Source organism: Calonectris borealis, chromosome 12, assembly GCF_964195595.1.
Source record: "Calonectris borealis chromosome 12, bCalBor7.hap1.2, whole genome shotgun sequence".
In the NCBI taxonomy this organism is placed as follows: Eukaryota; Metazoa; Chordata; class Aves; order Procellariiformes; family Procellariidae; genus Calonectris; species Calonectris borealis.
Window position 1 is genome coordinate 8,957,676 of NC_134323.1, and position 25,959 is coordinate 8,983,634.

The following is a 25,959-nucleotide window of genomic DNA, read 5'->3' on the forward strand; positions in this document are numbered from 1 at the left end:
TTTTGAAAACTTAAGATATGATCAGGCTTGTGTCGCTTCTGGTGCTAGAATGAGATCTACTGTGTTAAGAAGGGACAAAGGGAACTACTAATGCAGTCTGTTTGGCGCTCTCACCTGCGTTCCTACAGAGGACTGAAGTTAATGTTGTTAGATGTGACAAAATTTAACTGAGGATTTTTACATTTAGATTGGTGCCTTCTCTGATAAGTACTGAAAAATAAGTTCATACCTCTCAAAAGCACAAGGCTGTTTTTTCTCTTTCATTGGTGGAGACTCTCTTGGAACAGTTGTTGAGTTCTATTTCTGTACTTCTTCCCTTTGTCTTCCCCAGGTCTCTGCTGTCAGCTCTTTCCCACTTGCGGTCATGCTATTTTTCTTCCCCTACTGGCTTCCAGTTTCTTCAACAAAGCTGTGGTGGAAGCAGGTGGCCTTGAAAATATCCTAGGGAGAGAGTGCTTCTTTGCCAGTGGATCTTGCAAAGCAAGTCCCGACTTTCTCTTCCCACCAACCAGAAACAAACCATTCTTTCCTATATAGACAGGACACTTCAGCATCTTCCAAAAGCCCTGGTAACTCTGTGGAATGCTAAGACATAGATTTCTTGGAACATATTCAGTGACTGAACTGGAAAGCGTCTGCATTGTATGATACAGGCATCAATATGATGGCATCTCCAGAGCTCTTTCTTTGTGTGTTAGAGTTGATCAATGGATGAAATACTGTGGCAAATCATTGTAGAGTATAGTTGTAAAATGTATTGGATCTCCATCTGTGAAACCAAAATAAAGCCAGTGACAGCTAAGTGATGAGACAGTAAAATTCTATGTACTGCAGCTCCGACTTGCTTGGAAACTGCAGCGTTTCCAAGAAGCAAGAATAAATATGTAACACTTCAGGAAGTTGCTTATGCAAATTTTTTTTTGTGACTCTCCAGTTCCAGTATAAGATTTTAGGCTGTGCTTTTGATTGTCTTTATGGTTCAGTCTAACTTAATTTGTTTCACTGCATTTTGTAGCATGAGACCTCACACAGAAAAACAATCTTCTTTTAGAAAAAGTGAATTAGGCTGCAGTTTTTGTAATTAACTTGAAAGAAGACCACGTATATCACCACCACAAAAATACCACTCCACATCTATATCGCCTCTACATGTTGACTGATCTGACTAGGTAAACTTGATGTTGTGAACTGAATAGTTTAGGATTGTACTGGAGAACTGCCTGTTTATAAAGCACCATCTGGCAAGCTTTGCTTTCTGCCACTTCTTCTCCCTTTTTTTTCTGAAGAACTGTGCTTCCAGTGCTTATATCTCTGTGTAATAGCATGTCAGACCATCAGGGAGGTTCACAGTTCAAATTCTGGCTGGTGGTTTCTCTGCATTTACTCTATTCTGCTACTAGATGGCAGCCTTATTCTAAAGACAGTTACTGTCTATTCAGGCATTCTTACTATTGATACTAGGAAGAGCACAGTATTCACTTTTCGGTGAAAGCACACTGAAAGATTATTTTTCTTTAGAACATCACTCACTCATATCTAACTTGGGAGCTTAAAATCCTGCTAATGGGTGTTACTGGCTATCTGCACTGAAAATAGATGGCTTCATCAATTGTGTAGGATGTTAGCTCTTGAGCTGTAAAAATTGGTAGAAATGAATAATTTGTCAAGACAAAAGAATTCTGAACTTTCAATTGGCAATTTAATAAAAAATCTTTTAAGGAAACTCTTCTTCACCTCCCCTGGAAGTCCTATATATGTAAGTTTTCTTTGGTCAAATTTTACAAATGTCTCCAGTTTTCCTGTTATTTTCACTCTAATATGTTACGATTGATTAAAAAAAGTTGAAAATCGGGCAAGGTATTGGGGAATACTTTGCAGATTACCATCACCCTGTGGTTGGGCAGCAGGATTTACAAAGAGGGAAACTAGAATTGAGATCTTTGCTTCAAATATCAGGTCCTAAACCTTTGCGTTGGTTTTACCTTAGTGCTTTTTAACTTTTTTTGAGTTTTTCTAGGGTTTTTTTAGAGTGAAACAATGATTCATGTGGGCTGCTAGCAGTACTGTGTCTTCCGTGTGTTTTGGACCGTCCTATTAAGGATGCTTAGTATCTTACTGCCTAACAGGACATGGTGCTTGACTTTTGTTCTTTAAGACACTGATAACCTTTAAGGTATTGATAACCTGTGATTAAACAGTGTAACCAGAAAGCTGTCCTAAACCACTGTTTAGTTTAAGCCTTTCTGAGTTGCTGTTCTCCAGAATACGATTCCTCTGCATGCATGGACACATGCAGGTATTGCTGGTGTCCTGTTTTGTATCTCTAGGTGCATCCATGCAAGTGTTTTTGTTTGGATTAGGAGTGTGTGTTTGAAGCAAATCTCATGATAGTCTCTACTTCCAGTGCGTATGTTTGCATAATGGAATGGTCTTGGGGAGCAGGAAGTAGATTCCTTTTACAAAAAATTGACCTTGAAGATGCCCTTCAGCTGTTAATGGGTGCTTGGTCTGCAGGACCAGGTGTGCCTGTAGCAGGTGTTGGGCTCTCAGTACCAGTTGTTTCACTCTACAGATTTCCTGTTGTGCCTCACTTCTTGCTTATTATGAAAATATAGCAGAGCAAATGTTAACAAGTTTAACCCACACTTTCAGGTGAGTTGTTATCCTTCAAAGCATTAACAATGTCATCAGTGTTTTGTAGTAGGCTCCCTACTTTTTTATTTCATTGTGGATTCTGATGAATATCCTCTTAGCGAATCCAACTGTAGCATTTCAAGATGTTGCTTTCCCCAGTTGTTTGCCTGCCCTTTTTGGAGGTTGCCACTTAGGTAGCAGTGATGGTAGGACAGCTCTAATAAGTAGCAGAATACTTTTGTGTCCCCCCTCTCCTTTAGGCTGTCACTTTCAAAACTCTACACTAGTAGTTACAGAAAGTCTGGCTGCCCCGAAGTTATGTCTGATTAAGCAGTTTTTCTGTTGAGATGAAGATGATCAATTTTGCTGCCTTATGGTTGATCAGACACTATAGAAATACACTGCATGATTTCAGTAGATATTGTGGATTCATAATGAACTGAAAGTATCTGTAAATTAATGTACTAGAGTGGGTTTTTTCCTGCTCTTACTTTAAAAAGGGCTGCTCATAGCTGCTAGCTGTTGAGTGGGATGTGCAATCTAAGTAAAAAGCAAGAAATTGATTAGGCAGAAGGCAGTGGAAATGGATAAATCTGTGCATTTCTTTTTTTCTCCAGAAGAAAACCTAAACCTGCTTTCACCAAAGTTGTTTAATTTCAAGCTCAAAACATGATTCTCATGAATCATTTGGTGTCATCGTGCAGCACATCTCCCAGGAAAAAGTTAGGTACCCCTCCCTCATCTTCCCCCCACCCCCCACAAGCTGCTTTTCCTGGTGCTTCTTAGCTTTGTACATAGAACCTGAACTCCATCTTATAAAAGTTTACTGCCTTTGGTCTCCTACTATGCATTATTTCTCTCTATCATAACTTAGTCTTTAATTTTGTCATAAGGGTTAAGAAATAAATACTATTTTTAATCCTGGACAGTGTTGAAGACCATAAAATGCTGTTAAGAACAGTGAGTGTTCCAGATACCAGAAGTACAAACATGAGTAGTCTGGCAATTTTCCAAGTCTTAGTGGGTTTCGTTTTGTCTTGGAATAAACAGCCTTTGAATATTTTATTGAAAATATCTTGCTAATAAAGAAAAGTCTTCAGATTGAGATCTGAGTTGCTTTATTTGGAGAAGTTGTGGAGCAGAATGTGTGTGTGTGTGTGTGTGTACGTGCACATGTGAGCATGCATAATGATGAGATGCGTGGTTGGAGTCTGCTCTGTAGGTAGTCTGGGCCCCAGGTCCTGATCCTCAACAACAGCAAAGCGTTTCATCTAAGGTCACTGAACTAGCTAGAGCAACAGGTGAACCAGGAGTTCTGGTTTTCAGTAAAATGAATAAATGATACCGAGTCCTAACACCGATTTTACTGGCACTGCACGGTAGTCTTTGAAAGTATTGTTTATTTGAAAGTAATGTTTGTTTATGGAGTTTACTACTTTGGCAAATAAATTAAAATATTTCTGATGTATTAAAAGACATTTTTATTTAAGTAAAGGGTTACAGTTTATTAACAGCATAGTTCATGAATCTTTAGATCTAGTGTTGTCATAACATGCATAAGAGGTGCACTAGGTATTAAATTTATCTTATGAAACCACACAGAGTGTCCTGAAGGTAGTACAGGTTTTGTCTTGAACACAAGACAGAAGTCAGAGAAAAGGCATGAGTGTAAGAAACTCTTAAAGGAATAGCTGTTAATTTGCCTGAGACTGTCAGCTGGAGGACTTTATTAAATAAAATGTTGATGTGTAACCTCAAATGAATGAAGTTAGAAATGCAAGGCTCAATTTTTTTTAAATTCACTAAGGAACCTATGTTACTGTAGAATGAGGGTTAAGGCATAATTGCATTTTACTTTAGCTTTCTGAAGCAGTGGAGGATAATGATTACTTCCTATCATCTTGAAAAAGTAACAAATCTCTCTGTTCTTTAAGACAGAGCAATTCCAAAGAATGAAAAACAATACAGTAGGTTGAGATACTTAAGACATTGAGATATATTGAGTCTTGGCCAAGTACTGATTCAGAGCCTGATCCTGTAGTTTTACCTCTTAATTCTGTTGAAAAAGAAGAAACTAAATTAAAAACTTAATAAAAAAAAAATAAAAAAAATAATTGTACAAGTAGAATTCCCTACCAAACTGAGTGGACAAATCCATCCTAAGATTTGAAGGTGAGCATTAGAATTTACTCTTAGGATTTTTTTACAGTAACAGGTCTTGACATCCAATGAAGGGTTTTCAAGAGTTACTTTTAAAACACTGTTTATTTAACTGAATGTTTAAAATGATGGAATGTCTTTCTAACACTTACGTAGTGGAGTGTTTTGAAAATAGTACCTCAAAGCAGTGAATAATGGGCTGAATGGAAATCGAGAAAGAAGCCTAATTTAGGTAAATACTAATAGCTGCATTCTGAAGAATAGTCTTAACTGTCCTGATAGGGAAGAAGTGTCCCACAGTGTAGGATTACTCATGAGTCTAGTCACTTCTCCATGTATTTTTCTTTCATTGTTGCATATGCCTGTTTTAAAAAGATCTGAGAGTCTCATCCAAAATATTTAGCTTACATTTCTTGGCACTGACCAAATTACGAACTTGGCAACTTGTATGATGTTGCTTACAATATTCACAGTGCTATCTCCTGGCACACAGTTACTTAGCAACAGCGAAGCTCACGTTTACGTACAGCTCATGCGTATGCATCTAAATGTAGTTCTGGAAAAAAAAAAGGTTAAAGGAGTACAAAGTTTGGAAGAGGAGACATACTTTAACAATTTGTATTGTTCAGCAATTTTGATTTTGAGACTGATGGCAACAGTAACACAGGAAAATGTCTTGTAAAATGTTTTGTCTTTTAAAATCTTTATTAGATTGTTAATGTATTACAAGAACTTGAAAACAAAATGAACAGAACCCTATTCCTACCAACTATAGAAAGATCAAAAATAAAAATACAGCAAATGGAAAAGAGCAGGGGACATGTTCTATTTTGAATGCCTGCGTTACAAATGCATTCCTGGGAAACAAGAATATTATTTGAACATAGCGAGTCTGAGAAAGTCACAAAAATGATATATAGATATTTTGTGAGACTAACGGGTTGAGATTATATTAGATTAATTATTTCTGAGATTGTTGTTTGCTGCTTGTCAATTTATTGCTGCTTCTTTGCTGATCAAACAAAGGGCTTCTTGACAGCTTGCACTTGTTATGACTGCAGTAATACTCAAAAGCACCATGACTTAAAAGGCCACTGGCACACTGTTATTGTATGATGATTACATTCATCTCAGTTTCTGGGATTTCAGGCATGCAATTCTCGTTATTAGCTAGTGTTATATTTGCAGTGGAGTTTCCTTATATAGCAATGGGAGGAAGGTAACTGTGGCTCACTCCAGCCGTGAGAAGGAGGCAGGGACCAGAGTGACCACGTTGGGAATGGTGAGGGTAGAAAAAAGAAAAGCTAGACTTAGCTAGAGAATGGAGAAGGGTGTAATGATAAGAATTAAAGATGAGTGTGTTAAGGCTGTTGGGAGAGAGACATGGATACCTTCTATAGGATATCATAGTGGAGAAAGCAATGCATATGTTTCAGATTTCTGGAGATGTGAAGGAGGAGCAGGACAATTTGGAGAACAAGGGAGAGGTGACTGGAGAGGTGCTGCATTTGTAGGAGTAAGGATACTGCTACGCAAGCTGTTCTCAGAGTTGGGCAGTTCCTTTTTACCGAAAAGTTAGGTGGTTTGAAAAATGAATTCTCCAGAGGCTGTATTATTTTTTTCTGTGTTGTTTGGGCTTCCTCATCTGTATCCTTAGTTACAAGTTTACTGGGCTTTTCTTGTGAGAAACCGATTTAGACATGATGTGGAAGATGAACAAGATCCCCCACTACCACTGGGAGAGGGATTGAGTGTGTTAATCCGTGTTTTTCAGAGCTGATTCAAAATGAGGAAACATCTTGTAAAGACGGTTTTTAAGGACTAGAATGAACCTAGTTAGTGGACAGTGATTTAAAGGAAAAAAAAAGTCAGCAATCCAGACTGCTAACGTTAAAATACATCTAAATACTTACCTCTGAATTTCAGACTCAAATGTAAAGGATCCTATAAATCTGATTTCCACACATGTTCATTGGACATAAAATTTTGGTGCTGCATGTGTACTTTATGGGGCCTACTGACAGAAATGATGTCGTCTTTAGTTAATGGACCATTAAAATGAGAGGTTGTAATTACCAGCTATGCTTTGTGGCTGCCTGGGCAAGTGGGTGAGAGGGTTGTGTTAATTGAGTTAATTCTTTATAAAAAATACAGAATAGTGCTTGTGCAAAGTAGGAGCTTGATAAAATCTATCATCCAATGCAAGTGACAGCCTACTCATCCCATCTTACTTCTGGGAAACGCTCTTGATCTGCATTTCTCACTATTGTAGTTTTTTTTTGAAGGCAAGTGGAACAATGGTGTGAAATTCTTTCGGTTTCAGGTTTTTGCAAAAGGTTACTTCTCCACATTAAAAGCTAACAGGCTGTTGAACAGTAGATCTTTGTTACAACAAATGCTTTGCAAAGGAGAATAAGGTAAAACTAGAACAATTGATCTTACTTTTCCCTTTTGCTGTTCATTCCTTCACTAGTGGAGACTAGAAGGGTGCAGGCGCTGTCTGCCTCAGCATCCCAAACTTGTTTGTTGCTGTCTGTAGGGTTGACCTACAGGCTCTGTGCTATACAGAAGCAAAAGATTACTACCCAAAAATCATCCCCCATCCTTACAGAGGAGACTTGAATCTCTTCTCCTTAGGACCTTTTTTATGACCATCAAAGCCAGGTTTGCTAAGTAATGTGGTATGCTTTGAATGCAAATTCACCCACCCATGCTTGCCAGGAGACAAAGTAGATACTGAGTCACTTTGTCTCTTTTGATTTGTTTTGATGGTGATGGTAGCTATTTTTAAAGTGTTCACTAGGTAAGTTGCCTTTCGTTGAGTTTATTCAGCTGCAGACGTTATACCCATCCGCTTTGGCAGCTGGAACAAAAGCAGAATAATGAAAGAATGAAAAATCTGCTGACAGTTGTACTTGTGTTTGTGCTCTGCAGGCAGGATTCGTTGTAGTGCAAATCTTTGTGGGCTAATGAAGTTAAAGCAGGGCTTTAGATACTATTCTTTTAAACAAAAGCAGCCTGCCTAAAGCTGCCTCTGCTAGTGTTTTCCTTCTGAAACAATGAGAGCGAATACTGTAGGTTTAAAAATGGAATATAATCTATGAGGCTTCTAGCCTTGGGGATGAGTCCTTGAGTAAATGGTATTTAAAATATAAAATGAATATTAATGAGGTGGGGAGGCTTTCAGACCTGGCCTTTAATACTAATCCATTGTGAGTGGAGCAGCTCTAGAAATGTGCTGATACTGGCACAGAGACAACCAGGAATTGACTGCTCTTAGAAAATGCCTCATCAGTCAAAGTCTTCACAGACTCCTGAATGCTTGTCCTGATAGATACAGAAGGAGACTTGAACATTTCTGGTATCAATACTCTGCCTGCTGATTCTGCGTGCATTTCCCTGGGAACGCTCCTGCATGCTGGCATTCAGTTCTAGCTTCTTGCATGGATGGAAGCGTAATGAAAGGGTAAGTTATTGGTAGAGGTTGGAAATCCCTTTTGGAAGAGAACTGTGAACCTTCAGGTAGATGTTTTGGGCATAGTCATGATGAGTTAAACTGGGTGGCATCAGTGTTAGTAGCTCCCTGCCCCTGGTTATTAATGACAAAAAGGCTCTAAAATACTTAAGTAATTTAGTAACTCTTAAGTGTGTGTGAAAGAAATGTGCCAAGGGAGTAAAGCTTCTCCTTATTTATTTTTCAGGAAGGAAGATACTGTGTATTAACTGCCATGTTGATAGTTTCAGCTAGGGATTGTTGTTTAGATTATAAATTCCCTGAAAATGGGATGTGTTTGTGGAGCAATGCACCTCCTCCTAATTCAGAGGCTGATGGCTGGGAGATGAGAGAGGTCACCTGAAAAATGCTGAGCCCCTTCATTTTACTCTGTAGTTAGTGCAGGAATTGGCATACCTGTCAGCACCTGGCTGGGGAAGCTAGTAGTAATTAATAGCCCCTTTTTCCTTTTCTTGGTCTTTGCTCCGAATGCCCTGATCTAGCTGGCAAACACCTCTCTTGGTTTGAAAGAGGAGTTTTGGAGTCTAAGTATAGCAGATTCAAAGAGTTGCACTAAAAGCTAAAGTACTAACCTTGATCTTGATTTCATTCATTGGGTGTTACTTGCATGATTTTTTGGAAAGCTTTGCATTTAATCTATAAGTACATGATATCTCGTGACATCTACAAAGCCTATACTGGAATACCTATACTCAAAGTTAGCACTTTCCTTGTCTCTAGCTTTTAGTATTTTAGGGCAAGGCACCAAACTCTGTTTTTCCTTGCATGTAAAATTCACTAGACTTTTCCCTAGTACTGAAGAAAATGTAGTCCTGCGTCCATTGCCTGTTTTCTATCCACAGCAATACATTTCACTTTGTGAAAAGTGACATTTTTGAAATTTCCTTGTTGTGGGTTGGATGTTAGATAGTTGCTACTGATTTGTTGCTTTTAATACTCTTCTGAAAACAGAATCAGCAGAGTCCAGAATCAGCATTATAAGATCTGAAATGAAAATGGGGGAGAGAAAAGCTCCAACTTTATTTTTTCCAGAAGCTAAAATGGAGAAAAAGCAAAGTCAGTGAAGCTCATCATCATAATAATTATATTCTTAGTATTAATTAGTGAAAATACTGTAGGAAGGTGTTGTTTTACACTACAGTTCTGTATTTAGATCTGCTAATGGAAGGTTGTAGGCTGACCATTGCTTGTTCCGGACTGCTTGCCAAATTTCCTAAAGGATTGTCTTTGTCATGCAAGCTTTCCCCTGTGGCATGGCGCTGACATGCTGTACATGCTTCTGCTGCCACATTAAGTAATAGCATCTCTTTATTAAATCTGGAGTAACAACATGATTATTTGTGTTATTGGAATTAATCACAAATGTATTAAAAATACTTTTTTTCCCTCCCTGGGTCTAGGGATCCCCTGACTCATCTATTAAGCGCTACACCTTTTGAACAGCTGTAGTATTTGTTGTTTTCTTAGGATCTGGAACAGGGGTCTTTAATTCATACAATCAGTTACATGTTAATAAAAAAACTTAAGGCCATGCTCACGAGGTTGATGCCCCTGTGGATAGTCTCCTCTCCCATTGCGAGTTGGCTGGATAGTGTTCCTTGTGCAAACGCCAGGAATACTGCTTGAGGTGCTGCCATAAAGCCTGCAACAGTCTTACCCTATCCAGCAAAAGGGCTCAGCAGCAGTCTCACTGCTTGCTGCTCAGAAGTCTTCCTGTACCGCTATATGGAGCTAGCTGACGCGCCTTAAAATTTTTGGGGCAATTTTGCCCTAGGATTTATAGGTTGGTTTTGCCTTTTAAAAGGGCGAATAGTAATAACAGATTCCAAAGCTCTGAAAATATTCTGTGAGCTAGGAAGAGTTTAACTCGGTTTTACAAGTGGAAAAGCCAAGGCACAGAGATCGAGTTAGAAATTACCCAGGAGTCTGACCGTTGACAGACCTCTCGTTTCTGGAGGTCTAAGTCCAGTGTCTCAGGAGCCTCAGGTTGCCTGTGCCCCTTTCCCAGGATGTTAGACTGCTGACCTCTCGCCAGAACTCTCTCACCTCTATGGGCTGCGGTCAAATCATCCTGTACCCCAGGCAACCCCTGGCCTTTTCACTCGTTCATTGAATGGCCTGAAAAACTTTCCCTGCCAGGCAGTAAAAAATACTTGCAGCGCAACAAGCATGGCCATCTCCTCCCTGGCTTTTGCCCTGTGAGAGTTCCTCGTTCACCTTAATTCACTGGTTTTGTCTGTACTCACATTGGTTTTATTTTGTTTTTTTACAGCATATTGGTTATCTTGCTGTACAAACCCAAGTGGAAACGAAGCACTTGTTTTTGCTGTGAGAGGGCTAGCGGGATCTATACCCACACTTCTGGACCTGACGTCTCTTAGATCGTAATGATAAAGGTACAGTATCTTATCTCCATTGCTTGCTTGATTATTTTTAGGGGGGAGTGCACGTGCACTCACCCTGTGATAAAACACACTTCTATTTTGATTTAAGCAGTGAAGGCATGGCCCATGCTAAGCCCAGATACTGCTGTCTGAGATGCTTGTCCATATGCTCAAAGGCCACTGGTCCATAGTGAGTGGCTGTCATTTTTTTTATACCCATGCCTGATGTGATTCAGGTTAATGTTAGATCACTTGTAGCTAGTAATCGAACAGAGCTAATTCTACTGCAGCTTGTTGGCAGATTTGGAAAGGAAGGCACAACACAGATGAAAACTGGAAGTAGGTTTGCTTCTACTTCTCCGGAACTTACTTTCCTTCTTAGATCATCCAGCATCTTGGTATCTGTTGTCTTAGTATATTTGTACTCCACTGACACAATCTTATAGGTAAGAACTCAATAAAAAAAAAATGTGTTTTACATGGGGCAAAATAAAAAGGAATTCATTAGCTGAGGACCAAATACATGAGGAGGAACGTCATTTGGGTGCATTGTGGCTTCTTATTACCTAACTCTGTAGGTAGAAAAAAGTTTAAAACATTCTAAATCTAGGGGTTCACAAATATGCCTACATGGATTTCATGGCAACATACATTTGTGTGAGTACTTCTGTTTGACTGTAAGGTATTTTACAGACTGAAGTGAATGGCTCTGTGCGCATAGCATCAGACTGTAGAAACAGTGCTTGAAGGCATAAATATGTATGTGAATTCTGATGGAGGATGAATATTTGTCCTTTTTTGTCCATTCTTTTGTTCCCTCTGTTCCTATGTTATCGCTTAAGAAATCGGAAATAAAAGAAGTGCCCACGTGTATAATAACCGTGTTATGTTAAAGCAAATATTCTGCAGCAGTATTCAGTGTCACTGAAAAAAAAACAGTGGTCAGATAAATGACAGTCTTGTCACTGCTTGGCTGAAGCAAACATGCTGTCCTTAAGTAACAGCTAAAGCGAAGTTAAATTGGGCAAAAATAAGCTAAGGAACAGAGAAATACAAAGAAGGGACTGTAGTGACTCAAGAGATTTGGCTGTCATCTTCTGTTGTTTCCGTGCCTTACAGTAGCTGTTATCAGTAATTCAGGAAGTGAGCTGCTGGGATACGGATAGAACTTAGTCATGCTGATAAGGAAGAGAAATGATTGAAATGCCTGGTGTAGTGCAAGATAAGATTAAATGCCTAGTTTATCTCACAAGCAGAATTCTAGCGAGATCCAGGGAGGCTGTGCAGCTTTATTCAGTAAAAGGCTTCAGGCTACCTGGGTGACCACTATACAAGCCCAACAGGATGGGAACTTTATATCAAGAATCTTCCCTGCACAGATCCCTTCGTTTGAGCATGGGAGGATTTTGTGTTTCTGACTACATAAAGAGATTTACGGTAAGGGACTCCTTAGCGTTTTATTGTGAGCCTAGTTTGAAAGTAAAAACTTTCTAGATGGCGCAGTATTGGTTTCTGTGCCTTTCGTAAAGTGCGGTGTGCGTTTGACGTTCTTGGCCAGGTTGTGCAGTCTGTTGGCTTGCAAAACACCTGCCGACGTCAAGGAGGTGTTTCTGAAATGGTGAGTGCAGGCTTTGCCTTTGCAAACAAATTTATTTTTCGTGAGAGCCTTGGCACATTAAAACTTTTATTCTAAGTGGTGTATTTGTAGTATAGGATGCCAGACTGCCATTCAAATTATGTGGAGGTTGGTTGTTACAGCTTTTTGCTTTCATTGTCATATGCCTGAGAGTTTTAAGACAATGAATCTGTCGGGCAGGCTCACACTGAGGAGCCTGATTTAATGAGGAGCCAAATTCTGCATCAACCTGTGGTAAAAGCAGTGCAATCAACTTGAGCGCCAGGCGCTCAATACCTCAACTGTGTGCTCTGTGGCAGTACTTAAAAGTTGTGAGATCAGAACCCCGTTGTGCAAGGGTCCGAGGAAACAAAGTGAAAGAGGTTCTGCCTGTGAAAGCTTAACCACCGATGGACAGACCACAAACCCTGCAAGAGGAGAGAGACGTAGAGACGTCACTGGTGGAAAAGAGAATAGGAATCTGGTTTTCTACCATTATAAGCTCTTCACCAAACCACACTGTGTTTTAATGCTATCTGTGGAGTTAAGTTTCGGTTGTTACAGTTGTAGGAAGTCTAGGGAAACACTATTTCTGTTTTCTTCAGTTTGTTTGCATTTGCACACTTTTTGAGTTGCTGAAAAGACCATTACTATCCAGATAAGAGCAGAAAATGGACTTAAGCAACCTTAAAAAGAATGCTATGTACATATAATACAGTTCAAGTAATTAAAAAAAAAGTTGTAGGAGTTGCAGTTTGGATGAGGATGGATCAGATTGTTGTGGGTTTTTTTTTCTTTCAAAATTTTGAAGAAAGGATTTTCTTATGTATTTTCCTCAATGCTAGCTCTCATGGGCTTTCTTAAAGAGTTTGTATTTGTAATCATTTAGTTCTTTAAAGAGCCAATGGAGTAAGTGAACTAAATCAACAGAGATAAACCAAATTCTGGCCCAGTTGAAGAAAATAGCAACATTTCTACTAATTTCGACAAGTAAGATCTTGTTCCAAATCCTCAAATTAATCTAATGTAATATCATGTAGTGGATTTAATATAGCCAACAGTACAATATGACTTTCTGGATATCATTTATGACATAAGAAACAGAATGGCTCAGAAGACTAGATACATTTCATACCCCTCTGGCCACATGATTTATTGTCTATTTATGGCAACAGAGCAGAAAAAAATTTTGGTCTCTTAATTTAATTGAATATACTATTCAACTGTTCTTCATGCTGAAAAGATAATGATGTGTTTAAATTGTTGATGTTCAACTTTTTGTTAAAGAAAGATATTAAGCAGCCTGAAATACATGCAATTTTCTTCTGCTTGTTGCCGGAGGAATGCAAATGGAAGATGTTTCAGGAAGGACTACAGAAGGTGGCTTTAGAACCATCAAAGCAAATGATCAGGGTTTTTTGGACTAGTCATGTCTTGGGGAAAAAAGCCAGTACTGCAGTTCTCTGTCTCCATGGCATTCTGTGGCTTGGCTCTGTGCAGAGCAGAGTTAGCATTTCGCAATAATATGAAGGCTATAATGAGATTCAGAATATCTTGTTTCTCTGTAATTGATCTGTTGGGTGACTGAGTAATTCTTTCATATTCATTGCTTCAATTTGCCTTTCTGTAGAACTAGTGATAATGATACTTCTCTTCTGAAAACATGTTAAGGTCCACAGGTAAAAGCTATCTTAGATTTAGTTTGATTTATTGGTTTTCCTAGTCCTCAGTGAGCTAAGAATCAAAAATAACTTTGTTTTGGATGTCTTGCATTGGATTACATCACTCTGGCCAGTTTACCAAACTCACGATGTTTATCACTTAGAAAATCATTCTTTGTTTTATTCACAAAGCTAAGGCTCAAATTCATTTTGGAGGATACGACCAGCAGAGAAGCATATAGGGATAAACAGTGTCTTGGACCATGCGTACAATTCTTACTAAAGCTGGTGAGAACTGCTCTAATCTGTAAGCTCAATATTAATCCTAGTGAGAGCTCTCTTCTCCCATGTAGAATGGCAGCCTATAAGTTGGGTTTGAGCCTGTTCCAGCAGGAGCTGATGAGTGTATATACACTTCGGATTTCAGTGCTTGCAGTGTGGAGCCTGTTGTCCGCATGTTTGTTGACCGTAGTTTCTTTCTGGTATAATACTTGATGATCTGCCCGCTTGTACTGGAGTAAGTGGCTGGCTCAGCTGATCCTGGTGGTGTGGAAGGACTCAGAACACTAGGTAGCTCTGCAAGCAGTGCCCTGAGTGTGTTTACAGATTGCTTGGAAATTTGTGTTATTGCTCAGATGTACAGTGGAGGGTGTAGTTCATGCTCAAGCAATAAGATGAGGCATTTTGTGTTTCTGAAATTAAGCGGACTCTTGGTTAGGTGAGGCAGTGCTAGGAGTGTTCTAACATGTGTCTGAAGACCAAGTTGCCTATACTTCCTTCAGGCTTTTCCTTTCCATGAGCTGAACAGCTTTGATGTTCAGCTGCATCAATCCTTTTAACCTTGGTGGTGCAGTTCTTTCTTCTGCTGTCTTGCTGGAGCTGACTCTTATTTTAGGACTTGGCCACTTAATGAGATATCTGAAGTCACCTTGTCCTTCACAGAAGCTAATCTTGATGCTCCTCTCCTAATTCTTGTTTGTGGGAGGGGGTGTGCATTCCACTTTCTTTTTTTTGGGTAACATCTTACTGATTTTGCTACTCTAACTTACTTCTTCTGGGAGTCCTGTGTAGGGTTATTTGAAACTCCTCAGGTACTCTTGGTTTGCACCTTGACCTTTGTGTATTCGTTTTTGAATGTCTTGCACTGCGCAACAATTGCCTTTGTTTTAATGTCTCTTTGAACAGTTGTCTCCCGTTTTGTGTAGTTACTTGATGCTTGGATTACAGAGCTGCTGGGATAGGCCTGATGGAGACCAGGCCTTGACGCCTGATGGAGACCAGGCCTTGACACCTGCAGTTCAGGCTCCTGGTTACCTGGGGGATCACTCCTCTGCTCAGCAGATCAGATCTGGGATCCCAGGCTCTGGGGCAGTCTGCGTACTGCAGGGGCCTTGAAACTACCGTCCTCGGGTCCAGAGTCTGGGCAGGCTACATGCAGGCTGCTACGGAGAGCTAGCAGAAAGGTGGACCGAATGAAGAAAAATCAATGGAAATAGTAAGCCATTTTGAAGGATTGGGACTTTTAGAAAAATACATGGTTGGAAAATTTCTGAGCATCTCAATTGTTAACTCTCTGTTCCCAGGCTTTGTGGGAACTCAAGAGAAAGATGTCATATGCTCCGGTTTGAATTTTGCACCAGTGTATAGTGGTTTGCAGTCTAAATATATTCTATTGAGTATCCTTTCAGACGGTTCATATCCCAGAAACTAGAGTAGTAAACTATATATAGTCTCTGACATTACAAAACAGGTTTGTTTTCACCTTCTCCCATGGCTGAATTGAGATAGCAGGAGCTAGCAGGTCCTCCTGCTGTTATCTTCTGTATTTGTGGTTCACCTTTCATTCTCTCCTTTGTGTCCTCGTTTTGGTGTTCAGACTTGAGCAGTACATGTGCTTTCTGGCTCATGCAACTTATTTACACATGCCTCCGACTTCAGGTGTGTGCTGTCCTGAATGCTTCTGTTCAGAGACCTGACCCCTTCCAGCACTGTCATTGCATGCCCACTGGTATTGTATAAGACTGGGTAGAATTAAAAAGAAATGCCCTTTTTCTATAAATAGCTCTGTTCTGGATATTTTCTTGGTGGGTTCCTGTTCCCAGTTCCAGCTGAAGTCCCCCAGAAGCCCAGTGTGGGGAGCTTCAGCTTCCAGGTCCTGGTTAATTCTCAGCACCTCTTTAGGAATTGGCACAGCTTTAATTGCACCTTCCTTGACCTCACTTGGTATAAAAAGAACACAGTTGCTACAAATGTGATTATTGACTGACCTTCTTGTTTCTGGGTTTGCTTTATACAGAATTATCAGTCTTAGGGCCAGAAAACATTGGTGCAAGTTATCAAAAGGCTGACTGGGTCATCCTGCTCTGCAGGACAGTTCTTACCATGGCTGTCAGTGATCGTTTGTCTTGGTAAGCCAGGTAGAAAGCTGTTGGTCGTTGCTGTGGGGCACTGAGTTCGTTTCAGTGCACTTTCTACCGAGTTATAGTCAATGCAGAATTTCCTAAGATCCACTTTTCACTAGATTCAGTTTAGAGATTGCAAAATTTTCCTGTCCCTCCTGTTGTGGCTGAACAATAGCCAGCGAGCTCTGTATTCCACCACTTCCATGGACTGTAAGTAGAGACTGGCCAGGTGTAACTTGCTGTCCCGGTGCTCACTTCTCTGCAGAATGTTACTGCAGTCTTTTCCAGCATTTTAACTACTCTCCTAATTTCTCACACTGAGAAGATGTTGATGTACTCTTACTAGATGTGTGGCTGGCACTGCCCTGCTGCCCTTCAGTGACAGCTACTCCTGATACCAACTAATATGAAATCCAAACCATTTATATCCTGAATCTCTTATCAACAGTGTTATTTGCTTGCTTTCCTCTGAGTGATTTTGCTTTATGGTGCCAGCACTTGGTGCTGTTTTTTTTTTAGCCTAATGCTGCTTATCAGTGTATCTGGATTTACGCTACAACCACAACTGTCTCTGCAATGGATCTGGAGATGAATTTGTCACTGATCTAATAACAGAATTGCAAAATTGTGATGATTTAGTAGCTTTAATTCAGGAGCTTCTTATGAGTGCAGAGAACCTTGTATGTGGTTGCTTAAAATTAATACTCTGGAGTCTGTTGGCTGTTGATTTAAGGTAGCAAGGTGGTTCAGAAGCAAAACTTCCTGATAGAAGCTCTAGGGAGTACTTGCTGTTCTGGGAGTGAAAATGGCTGCACCGAATGTGCTCTGGATTTCTGTTTTTACTAGATATTTGTACTGAGATACCAACTTCAGATGGAAAAATGGATTAGTGTGCTTAATCATACCACTGGGGCCCTAACTCAAGGCTTCTAATTCACACCCAACTGTTCTTAAACTATCTGCTTTAGAAAGATAAACTTTAAAAAATTGCCATCTCATTCCTCGCTCTGGAAAGCGTGACGCCTGTTGTTAGCTGCTTTCTGCAGCTCCACTGGCATGCGGTATAATTTTCTTTCAGACAAGCTTTTCTGTAGATGACATTCTTTTGTTTGTTTCCTGTATCTTTCTTCCAACTTGATGAAAGCCATTGTAAATTTAGCTGAAGATCTTTTGCACATCTGAAATAGGTGCAGCATTTTCTGTGTTTTTTGCCAGAAGTTTAAACGTTCACCTGAAGGAGTGCAAGTAGCTTCTCTGTGAGTATTTGATTACTGAGAAGGGTTTGCAAAACCTCCAGCTTTTGTACCCAAACTCTCTTAATCTGAATCCTTTTCAAAGCAGAGTTTGTGCTGAGATTAACCCTGAACTGATGAAGTTATTCCTGTGTTTGTGAATGACGTCAAAGCAAAATGTCAGAGAGATCTGAATCAGCAGGTGAATATAGCACATAACAGACTTCATTATAGGACAGATGACTATTTACTTGATCTAGAATTTCCTTAACATGGTGTTCTGGTTATTAGTGGGGAATAGCAATGTCAAGGAGTGTTCTTAAAAAAAAAAAAAAAAATTCCCCATTGTTAGGTTCCTGTAAAGACCATTATTAGCGAGGAACACTGAGCACAGTATTTGGTGTTTGTTGTACCACAATGGCAACTGTCGGATGGAAATGTGAGAGAGAAAAAATCAATAACTGAGACTCCAGCTTGCACACGGCCTGAAACAAAGGCACTAACTGCTTTTGCAAGTGCTCGGGAGAAGGTTCCAAAAGTGTGCGTCGGTAGCCAAGGCAGACTCAAGTCCAGTCAAATGGTTTGTGAGTGGCTGGAGGCTGCCCCTCGTGTGGCCGCCCCTGAACACTTAATTCCAGTGCAGTCTGACGTGATTTGAGGTGCTCGTGTGTTTTACCTTTCAAACACTTAAACCTATGCGATGTAAAATTGTGTTCGAGGTGATCATACTTCAGTCAGTAACTATGAAGGGCAGAAGGGTAGTTGGGGGAACAGTATTATTGCCTTTTAACTTTGGAAATATGAGTGGAGGAGCCAAGAAAATTATTGGATATATTCTTACAGCAGTTGTCAGTCATGGTGTTGAGAAAGGTGAAGTTGGAAACAATGGTTACAAATTAACAAGTTAGTACAGCTCCGTGTGTGCATTTTTGTGGTGATTTTTCAAATTTGAAGCTGAAAAGATCTTCTGAAGTAGGAAGGGAACAGAAGACAACACAAAGCACAGTGCAATTTGGTGATTTTCATCTTCTCAAACAAAAGCGTGCTGCTGGCAAAGCAGAGACTTTTCTGAGGGATTTGATTTGAAGCCAGTCAAATTTCGAGTCAGCAAGAACGATTGTGCTGGTTTCAATGTGTTTTGGAGCGAACTCTGGATTATGTAAGGTTTTTTTTTTTTTCTGAAAAGTTGAGGGTCTAGAAATAACCCTTTCTTATGCAACAGACCTGTTCCCTATATATTTATACCGAGAGGCCTATCACATCACTTCAGTGACAGGAATTTGCTTTTCCTGGTTTTATTCCTACTGGCATGACTGCACAGCCAAGGCTACTCTTCTACATTACATTAGATCCCTACTGACTGACGATGACTTGTACCTGAGCAAAGTGCCATAGCCACAAGAGCTTTTGGCAGGTGTAAAAGGTGCCTTAGGGTTCTCTGCTGAGCTCCTAGCAGTAGTGAGAAAGCATCTTGCAAATGAGAGGCTTCTTGAATCCAGGGGTAGTTTTTGTGGCTGACTGTTAAAATTAGCAGGCTTTACAACAAACTGACTGCATTAGATATAAAATCACTGAAATTCAGGGAAAGCAGAATGAGCAACATGACTTTTCTGTTCAGTTTCCAGAGGAGAGCCCTTTGTCAGAGGGTGTGGAGGAATGGGAGGGTGAAATCATTACCACCACTTCAGGGAGATGTTACTGATGACCACCCTTCTGGTCCAAGTTGGTAAAACAGTTTAGTAGCTGCTTGGGTTTTAAAAAAAAAAAAAAAAATTTTGAAAGATTGGCTGAGACGGCTGCTTAATGTCATTTCTGTGGGTGACAGACTTGGTGGTGAGAATAAGCTCTGGCGTCAAGTGAGTGAATGTGGATGGGCAGCAGGTGCTCTCTTGGCCTCCCGAGAGGCAAAGTAACCTGGAGGAAGGACTTAAAGGTTCTTGTTAAGCCATGTGGGCAAATGGTAAACAGTGTTATCTAGAAATCTCATCACTTTGATGTAAATGAAATGTCATAATTGATCCGTACAGCTATCTGCGGTCAGCTGCTTGACAGAGACGCACTGCAATACTACGCAGGATCTCAGATTCATTAACCTATCCTTAGCTGTGCCACTGCCCAGGAGCGTTACACTTAGATTCAATTGTTTGAAAAAGAATAACAAAGAAGGGGAGAAGAAGTCAGGACTTGCAAGAGAGTATTTCATAACCTACTGCGTTAACAGTTTTCTGTCATTAAATACATAGAAAAATAAAAACAGAAGTTTATATAGTGATTGTTAAGATGTAGTTGATCTAGTACTACGGTAACGTTGTACTCTTGTTAGCTAGGCAATATTGAAATGTATCATGCCAGGGTCACCTGGGGAGACTGGTAGTGCTTTGTAGACCCTTTTACCGTGCAGGCCGATTTCAGCCACCAGCCGACATCAGTCATGTCTTGAACGTCAGGTTCTTGGCCTTCTAAGGCAGGTGTGGGTCAGTTCCTAGTACACCACCAAACACGGCAGATGGACATCTTTTGTCAGATCTCAGCGGGAAACCCAACTATTGGACTAGATAGACTTATCCGGACTGTATGGAATATCTTGCCCTTGGAAGTTATTCCTAAAAATTAGAGCCAATGCCCATTTCAGTGCTTGCCATTTGTCATGAGAATTGGTCTCTTGCTGCACCGTTACTCTGTGGACATGATTTATTACCTATCGTGTGTCTAGGAAACATGCTGTTCATGAGAAATTACTCAGTGGTGTAGGGCTTAATTTTTCAAAAGTTTAGGTACCCTAAAAAAGTTTAGTTACCCTTTCATTTGCTGTGGGGAAAACTTAGAAGTGTATGTTAATGAGCTGCAGCAACTAGATGTAGATTAAGTAGTTTTTCAGAGTAACGTGAAAAAGTTGACAGCTGGTTTCTAAATGTGTGAAGGATATTTATTAGTATTTTTTTGCCCGATTAGTGTTTAGCAGATGTAGCCAGATTGTTTTGAGCTTATCTGCTGTTTTTTTTTTTTCTTTTTGTAAACTGCTGACGTTTGACCACATTGAGTTCTTAATCTCCTTAGAACTCTGTTGCATTGCAACCATTACAAACTTCTCCCAAAGCCCCCAAATTCTCTATAAAACTTTGGCTTTGTTTCGGCCTTTTAAAAGATTATTTTTTCATTTACCTACTATTTTCAGCCATCTTCAGTTTTACTATGTTGTTGGAAGCAATGCAATAATCTAATGAAATGATCTGTTTGAGCAGCTGGTTTTAACCTCTGTAACATTTTGTGTTTGGGATATAAACCTCTGCTGTCACTTTAGTACATGCTGTAGATTTTTTTTTTTAACCTCCCCCCCCCCCCGCCTTCACCCCATCTTTGTGTTTTTTTCCTTCCTTTGGGTCAGAGCTAGCAAGGAGGGTTCATAACTGAACGGCCATATCATAGATTCTTTGTGTTGAATGTGAATTTTTCTCTTGTTTTGACATGTCTCTTTCACAACTGGAAGAGTGTGCGTGGGGTTGAAACCAAAGAGGAATAAACTCTCATTTCCCCCTTGAGAATAGAAATGTCTTTGGCATCATCAGTTCAAGGTCACTTGCAGTTCTGGTTCTGCAGCATTTATATTCCTTTTCTCTGGAACTCCTGGGATACTTGGCAGCTTGGAGATACTTTAAAGGTATCCTAGAAGTTCATTCCAGTTCAGCTCTTAACGGAATGGAGGCAGTTGCCTACAGACTCCAGATCGCAGTGCTCATTTTTTGTTACCTGGAAGACACAAGCAGAAATCCACAGGAGACCAATTATCATCAGAAACTTTATTCAAGTTACATCCAGACTATAATGGAGTCTTGTGGCTCGCCAGTTTGTTTGCCAGTGACCACACGGGGTGACTGAGCCATAGGTCTGCAATCTGCAGAGGTTCTGCAAGATTCACTGGTATTCATTGCTCATACAACACTTCAAGTTCTTCAGATGTCCTTTGGAGGAGTACTGAAGATGAAGCAACGTGTGTTGCAGTATGTGAGTGCAAAATGTCATTATAAGCAATAGCTCCTCACAAAGAAAAAGGCTATTACATTTGTTACGATAACTGTACTTTTTTGTGATGTCCAAGGATGGGTATACTATGATTTGCAATACGGAGTCAGGCAATTTAGGATTTTCTCTTATTTTTTTGCTAAGTATTGAAAGGCTTGAGACTGTCAATGGCATTGAATGCTCTGTCAGGCTGCTCAACAAGATGCAAACATTGGGCACTAAATCAATGTTCTGAACAAAAATTGCCTTCTATTGTAACGCAAAGCAAAAGGAATAAAAGATTTTTTGCCAGAATTTGAGCATATTATCATCCTGAAGACAAAACAATCCGTAAGATCCGTTGGAGCCACTTTTTCTTTTTGTGTGTTTACCAGAAGTTTAAAAGGGGAGAGAGGGGAGAAGGAAATTAAAAAAAAAAAAAAAAAAAAAAAAAAAGAAAAGCTGACCTTAATAACGTCATGACAGATGTTTAAAACTTCTCGCTATGGGCCAAATGATGTTTCCTTCTCTATCCTTCATCCCACCCGTAATTTTGAAGTAGCTTATGGATGCACAGTACGATGCAAGTAGTGTTGTAAGTCGAACAGCTGTATCTGAGTAGGAGGCAGTTTGGCTGTATCTTCCCTGTATGTAGCTCAGACAACACTAGCAAGGAATATTTGCTGCATGTAGCAAGAATTCTCCGTAGTGCATTATCTTACACATCTCACAGTGCACGAGTAGGTATTAGGTGGTGAAATCAGTTCCATATAGCTGGAATACACAGTGCGTGTGGCTGAATCCGGAGGAGGAAGAGATGGTGTTTGCCCCTTCAGTTGCAGTCAGGCAAGTCTGCTTGTGTAAACTGAGATAAATTCAGAGATTTCCTTTTTGGTTTTTTTGAAGTCCCCTTTTTTGTTTTGCACAGCATTTACCATTAGAGTCCATTGTATGTGAGGAGGATTAAATAATCAGAGTTATATGAATAATAACACTACTAAATAACAATGGGGCAGCATTAATGCTTTTGGCTCTCAATTGTTAAATAATTAAGAAGGTTCAAGATTTCAAAAGATTCCCAGTTGCCCACAAACACAGAGGCCAGTTGTGCACTTTTACTGTACTTGCTTCGTTTCACAAGTGTAAGTGTTGTGCCTGTAATAGCACACTGCTGGTGGCAACTTAAGTTCTAAGTATGCAACTGTGGATGACTTTCTGTGGCTAGGTTTCCGTATTGAAATATTTGCTGCAAGTTGTCCAACTTTAAATATAACCATCAAATGACTCTACCTTTTTCTTTTTGTCCCTAAGAGGACAACATTCAGCTGGTACTCTTGATTTAGCAAAGATGTTGGCTGTTTTGATTATTTGTCATCAAGCATGTTTGTAGGCTTGAAAGAATTAATTACTTAAAGGCACTTGGCTGAAAACTCTGATTCTTTAAATGCAGTAGTAGAGTTGCAAAGCTCTTTTTGCCAATGTCCTATACTGTCAAGATAGAGCTGTGTATTTTACTGCATTGTATGCTTGATTATCGAAATAAGATTATATGGGGTATCATAAAATTTATGCTATACTATCCTATACTTTCAAGATAGAGCTGTGTATTTTACTGCATTGTATGCTTGATTATCAAAATAAGATTATATGGGGTATCATAAAATTTATGCCATACTATCCTAGACTGCTGTGAAAATGCCAGTGACTTTAAAATATTTTTTTGATCAGGAGAAGTGACATGGCATGAGATTCCAACTCCCATCAGCTTTCACAGGCCAAGTTTTCTTCTAAAGTCATTGCTTGGTATTCAAACTCTCCCTTAAAGGTGATGAACAGTCCAAGTATTAAAGTTATTGCTATCTTTTGTAGAGCCAGTTATTGGCCTCTAAATGTCACAGAACCACCAGGTTGGCTATAATTATTTGGTGGCCTGGGAAGACCTTTACCTTTTTTATTGTAAAGGTAAAAAAACTTGTCTTACAAAAGTGGCAAGGACTTAACATCTTTAGAGGGTAATTTTAATGCCACTATTACTCTGCAGTGTGTAGAGGAAGGACTTTGATTTCTAGAATGTCCTATCTCATACAGCAAATTCACTTTAGGAATTACACTTTCTTCCCATATGCCCCTTCCAAAAAATGAGGAAGGGATTGGAGGCAAAGGGATGCTCGGTATCCCAAAGCCCATGGCTTTGATGTGGTTCCATTGTTCTGTCACACCAGGACTCCTGCGGCAGCAGGATTTCCCCACTGCTTTCTCCCCTGCTCTACATACACACAGCAGTGAAAAGGGACCTGGGGGAACTAGACGCAGTCGTTTGACACAGTGTCATGTCTGGCATGGGACAAACTGCTTTATCTCTTGATGCCGCAGTTCATCCTCTGCGGGAGAGGACTGACCCGCGTTCTGTGTTGTATTGGAAGGATGCATTCATTGATGTTTCTAAAGCGTTCGGAACTGTGGCAGTGGGGGCTGTGCAAGTATAAAGTGACTGCCTGTCTGTTCTCTAGTGACTGACTGCAACTTCTGTAGTAGACACGCCGTGATTCAGAAGTGAAAGCAAGTCAGTAACAGCTCCTTTAAATAAGATTTATGATTTAATAATTTTGTTGCTAATAGTTGGACTAATTCTGCTGTGTCTTCATGAAGACTTTTTTTTTTACTTGGTTCACTTTCATAGCCTGGGAGAAAGATTTAATTTTAGAAGTTTCAGTTGACAAAGACATGCTGGTGCTAGATACGTATTTCGGATCCTTGTCATTGTACTCTATTTTTAAATTCAAGTGGCAGCCAACCTAAAAAGCACACCCTGTGTCTCTGCTGCGTACTCTGCATCTGTGCTACAAAGCTGAATTTTTCCAAGCCTTAGCACAAGGCCACCAAATTTACTTTTGTATTTTTCCTCTTTAACGAAGAGAAGTACTCTAGCAAATTCTTTTCATTATCACAGAACTAAAACTGGTCATAAAACCAATCCTTCTCCCTCCAGAGGTCTGCTCAGGCATTGGCAATTGTTAGGATGCTTGCCTATCAACAGCCACTCGAGAAAGAATTTTAAATGGTTTTGTGACGTCAAGGAGGCCCACGAAAATATAGTCTGGTGCCAAATTACCTCCATCATTGAAAGCACACAGTAAGAAATAGATAACACAGAAATAAATCTTTTGTGCAGTAGCTATCTCATGATACGCTCCAGCGACTCCAATAAGTGAGGTTGTCTGGTATAGGAATAGCTAAAGAAGATGAACTTTCAGACCCTCATTTTCTAATTTATGATTAATGAAAAGCCAGCCTAATCTATCTGACGTCCTGCTGTCTGGACACAATGTCTGCAGGTAGCTTGGACCTTGCAGAGGGAAATGCCCTGACAAAGTTACAGCCTACAAAAGTGAACAATTTAAGTATGATGGACAAAAAACTGAATCTCTTGAATGAAAAGATGGACAAACTGTTGCATTTCCAAGAAGATCTGACAGGCAAACTGCAGCGAGTTAACAAAGGCATTGATGATGTAGAAAAAGGCATTAACAAGCTCACAGTATCCCGAGCAGCTTCTGATGAGACAGATGCAATGAAAAAAGGCCTAAAGATATCGGACAGCACTCACCAGCCTGATATCCAGAGCATATGCTCAGAAGTGTTGAAATTGATGAAAGCTGCCCAGCTAGATGCCTCGAAGCATAAGGAGAGGCTGGCAAAGATAGAGAAAAGGGTTGATGCACTGGATAAAGTTATTACATTTGTGGGAGAAGTATTAAAAAATTCTAAAGTAGTGGATTTTATTCTCAAAGGCATTGTGCCCTGGAAGAAGGGGAGTCTGCTGGAAATCCTGGTTGAGGTTGGTTTTGTTTTACTGTTCTTCATATTTTTCTTTATGATGTAGCAGGCTTTAGGCTCTCCTGCCGATTTCTTGCATAACGTATAATTCAGGTTTTCCTTTCAGTATTGCTGTTATAGGTTACTGCTGTGACCTTCGAATTGCAAGGCTCTTAAGGCAGAGACCAAGGCTCAAAACATGCCTTGCAGTCTTATGTCTGAGGTTCCCAAAGTGTGCCAGGCAATCCTGTAACAAGTATGAGGAGCAGACTGCTACTGTAAGGGAAAATTCAGCTTCTACCAGTGCTCGAAGATCAGCAACGTCATTCAAGTTAGTGGCTGAATTGAGGCCCCAGTGAAAAGTCTGAGTGGAAGCATTTTTTGTTGGAAGAAGCTTCTGTTTTCTTGATTGATCATGAATTCTGAACACAACGCCAGTTACCAAAACCTGTGCTGACTTATGGTCACATTACTGAGCAGATTTATATGTCCGTAGACATCTAAGTTGTCTTTAGCTACATCTTTGTGATGAAACTGTGACT

At 39.9% G+C, this 25,959-nt stretch overlaps 2 protein-coding genes across 11 annotated transcripts in view; one reads left to right on the forward strand and one right to left on the reverse strand.

Annotated features, from left to right (window-relative positions):
* The window catches only part of MYLK3 (myosin light chain kinase 3), a 55,149-nt gene that overhangs the window by 7,980 nt on the left and 21,210 nt on the right, over positions 1-25,959 (forward strand). For 2 of the 10 annotated variants that reach the window (XM_075161258.1, XM_075161259.1), the window contains exon 2: positions 10,581-10,704. The exons of 1 other annotated variant lie outside the window; for it this stretch is intronic. In XM_075161258.1, the coding sequence (XP_075017359.1) occupies positions 10,696-10,704 (9 nt within the window). In that variant the 5' untranslated portion in view covers positions 10,581-10,695. 7 more of the 10 variants (XM_075161260.1, XM_075161256.1, XM_075161255.1 and 4 more) reach the window with 7 other exon arrangements.
* Positions 20,962-25,959, reverse strand: part of ORC6 (origin recognition complex subunit 6) — a 34,881-nt gene continuing 29,883 nt past the window's right edge. Inside the window, exon 8 of the mRNA XM_075161266.1 lies at positions 20,962-21,349. Coding sequence (XP_075017367.1) covers positions 21,336-21,349 — 14 coding nt within the window. The 3' untranslated portion in view covers positions 20,962-21,335. The remainder of the gene's footprint in view (positions 21,350-25,959) is intronic.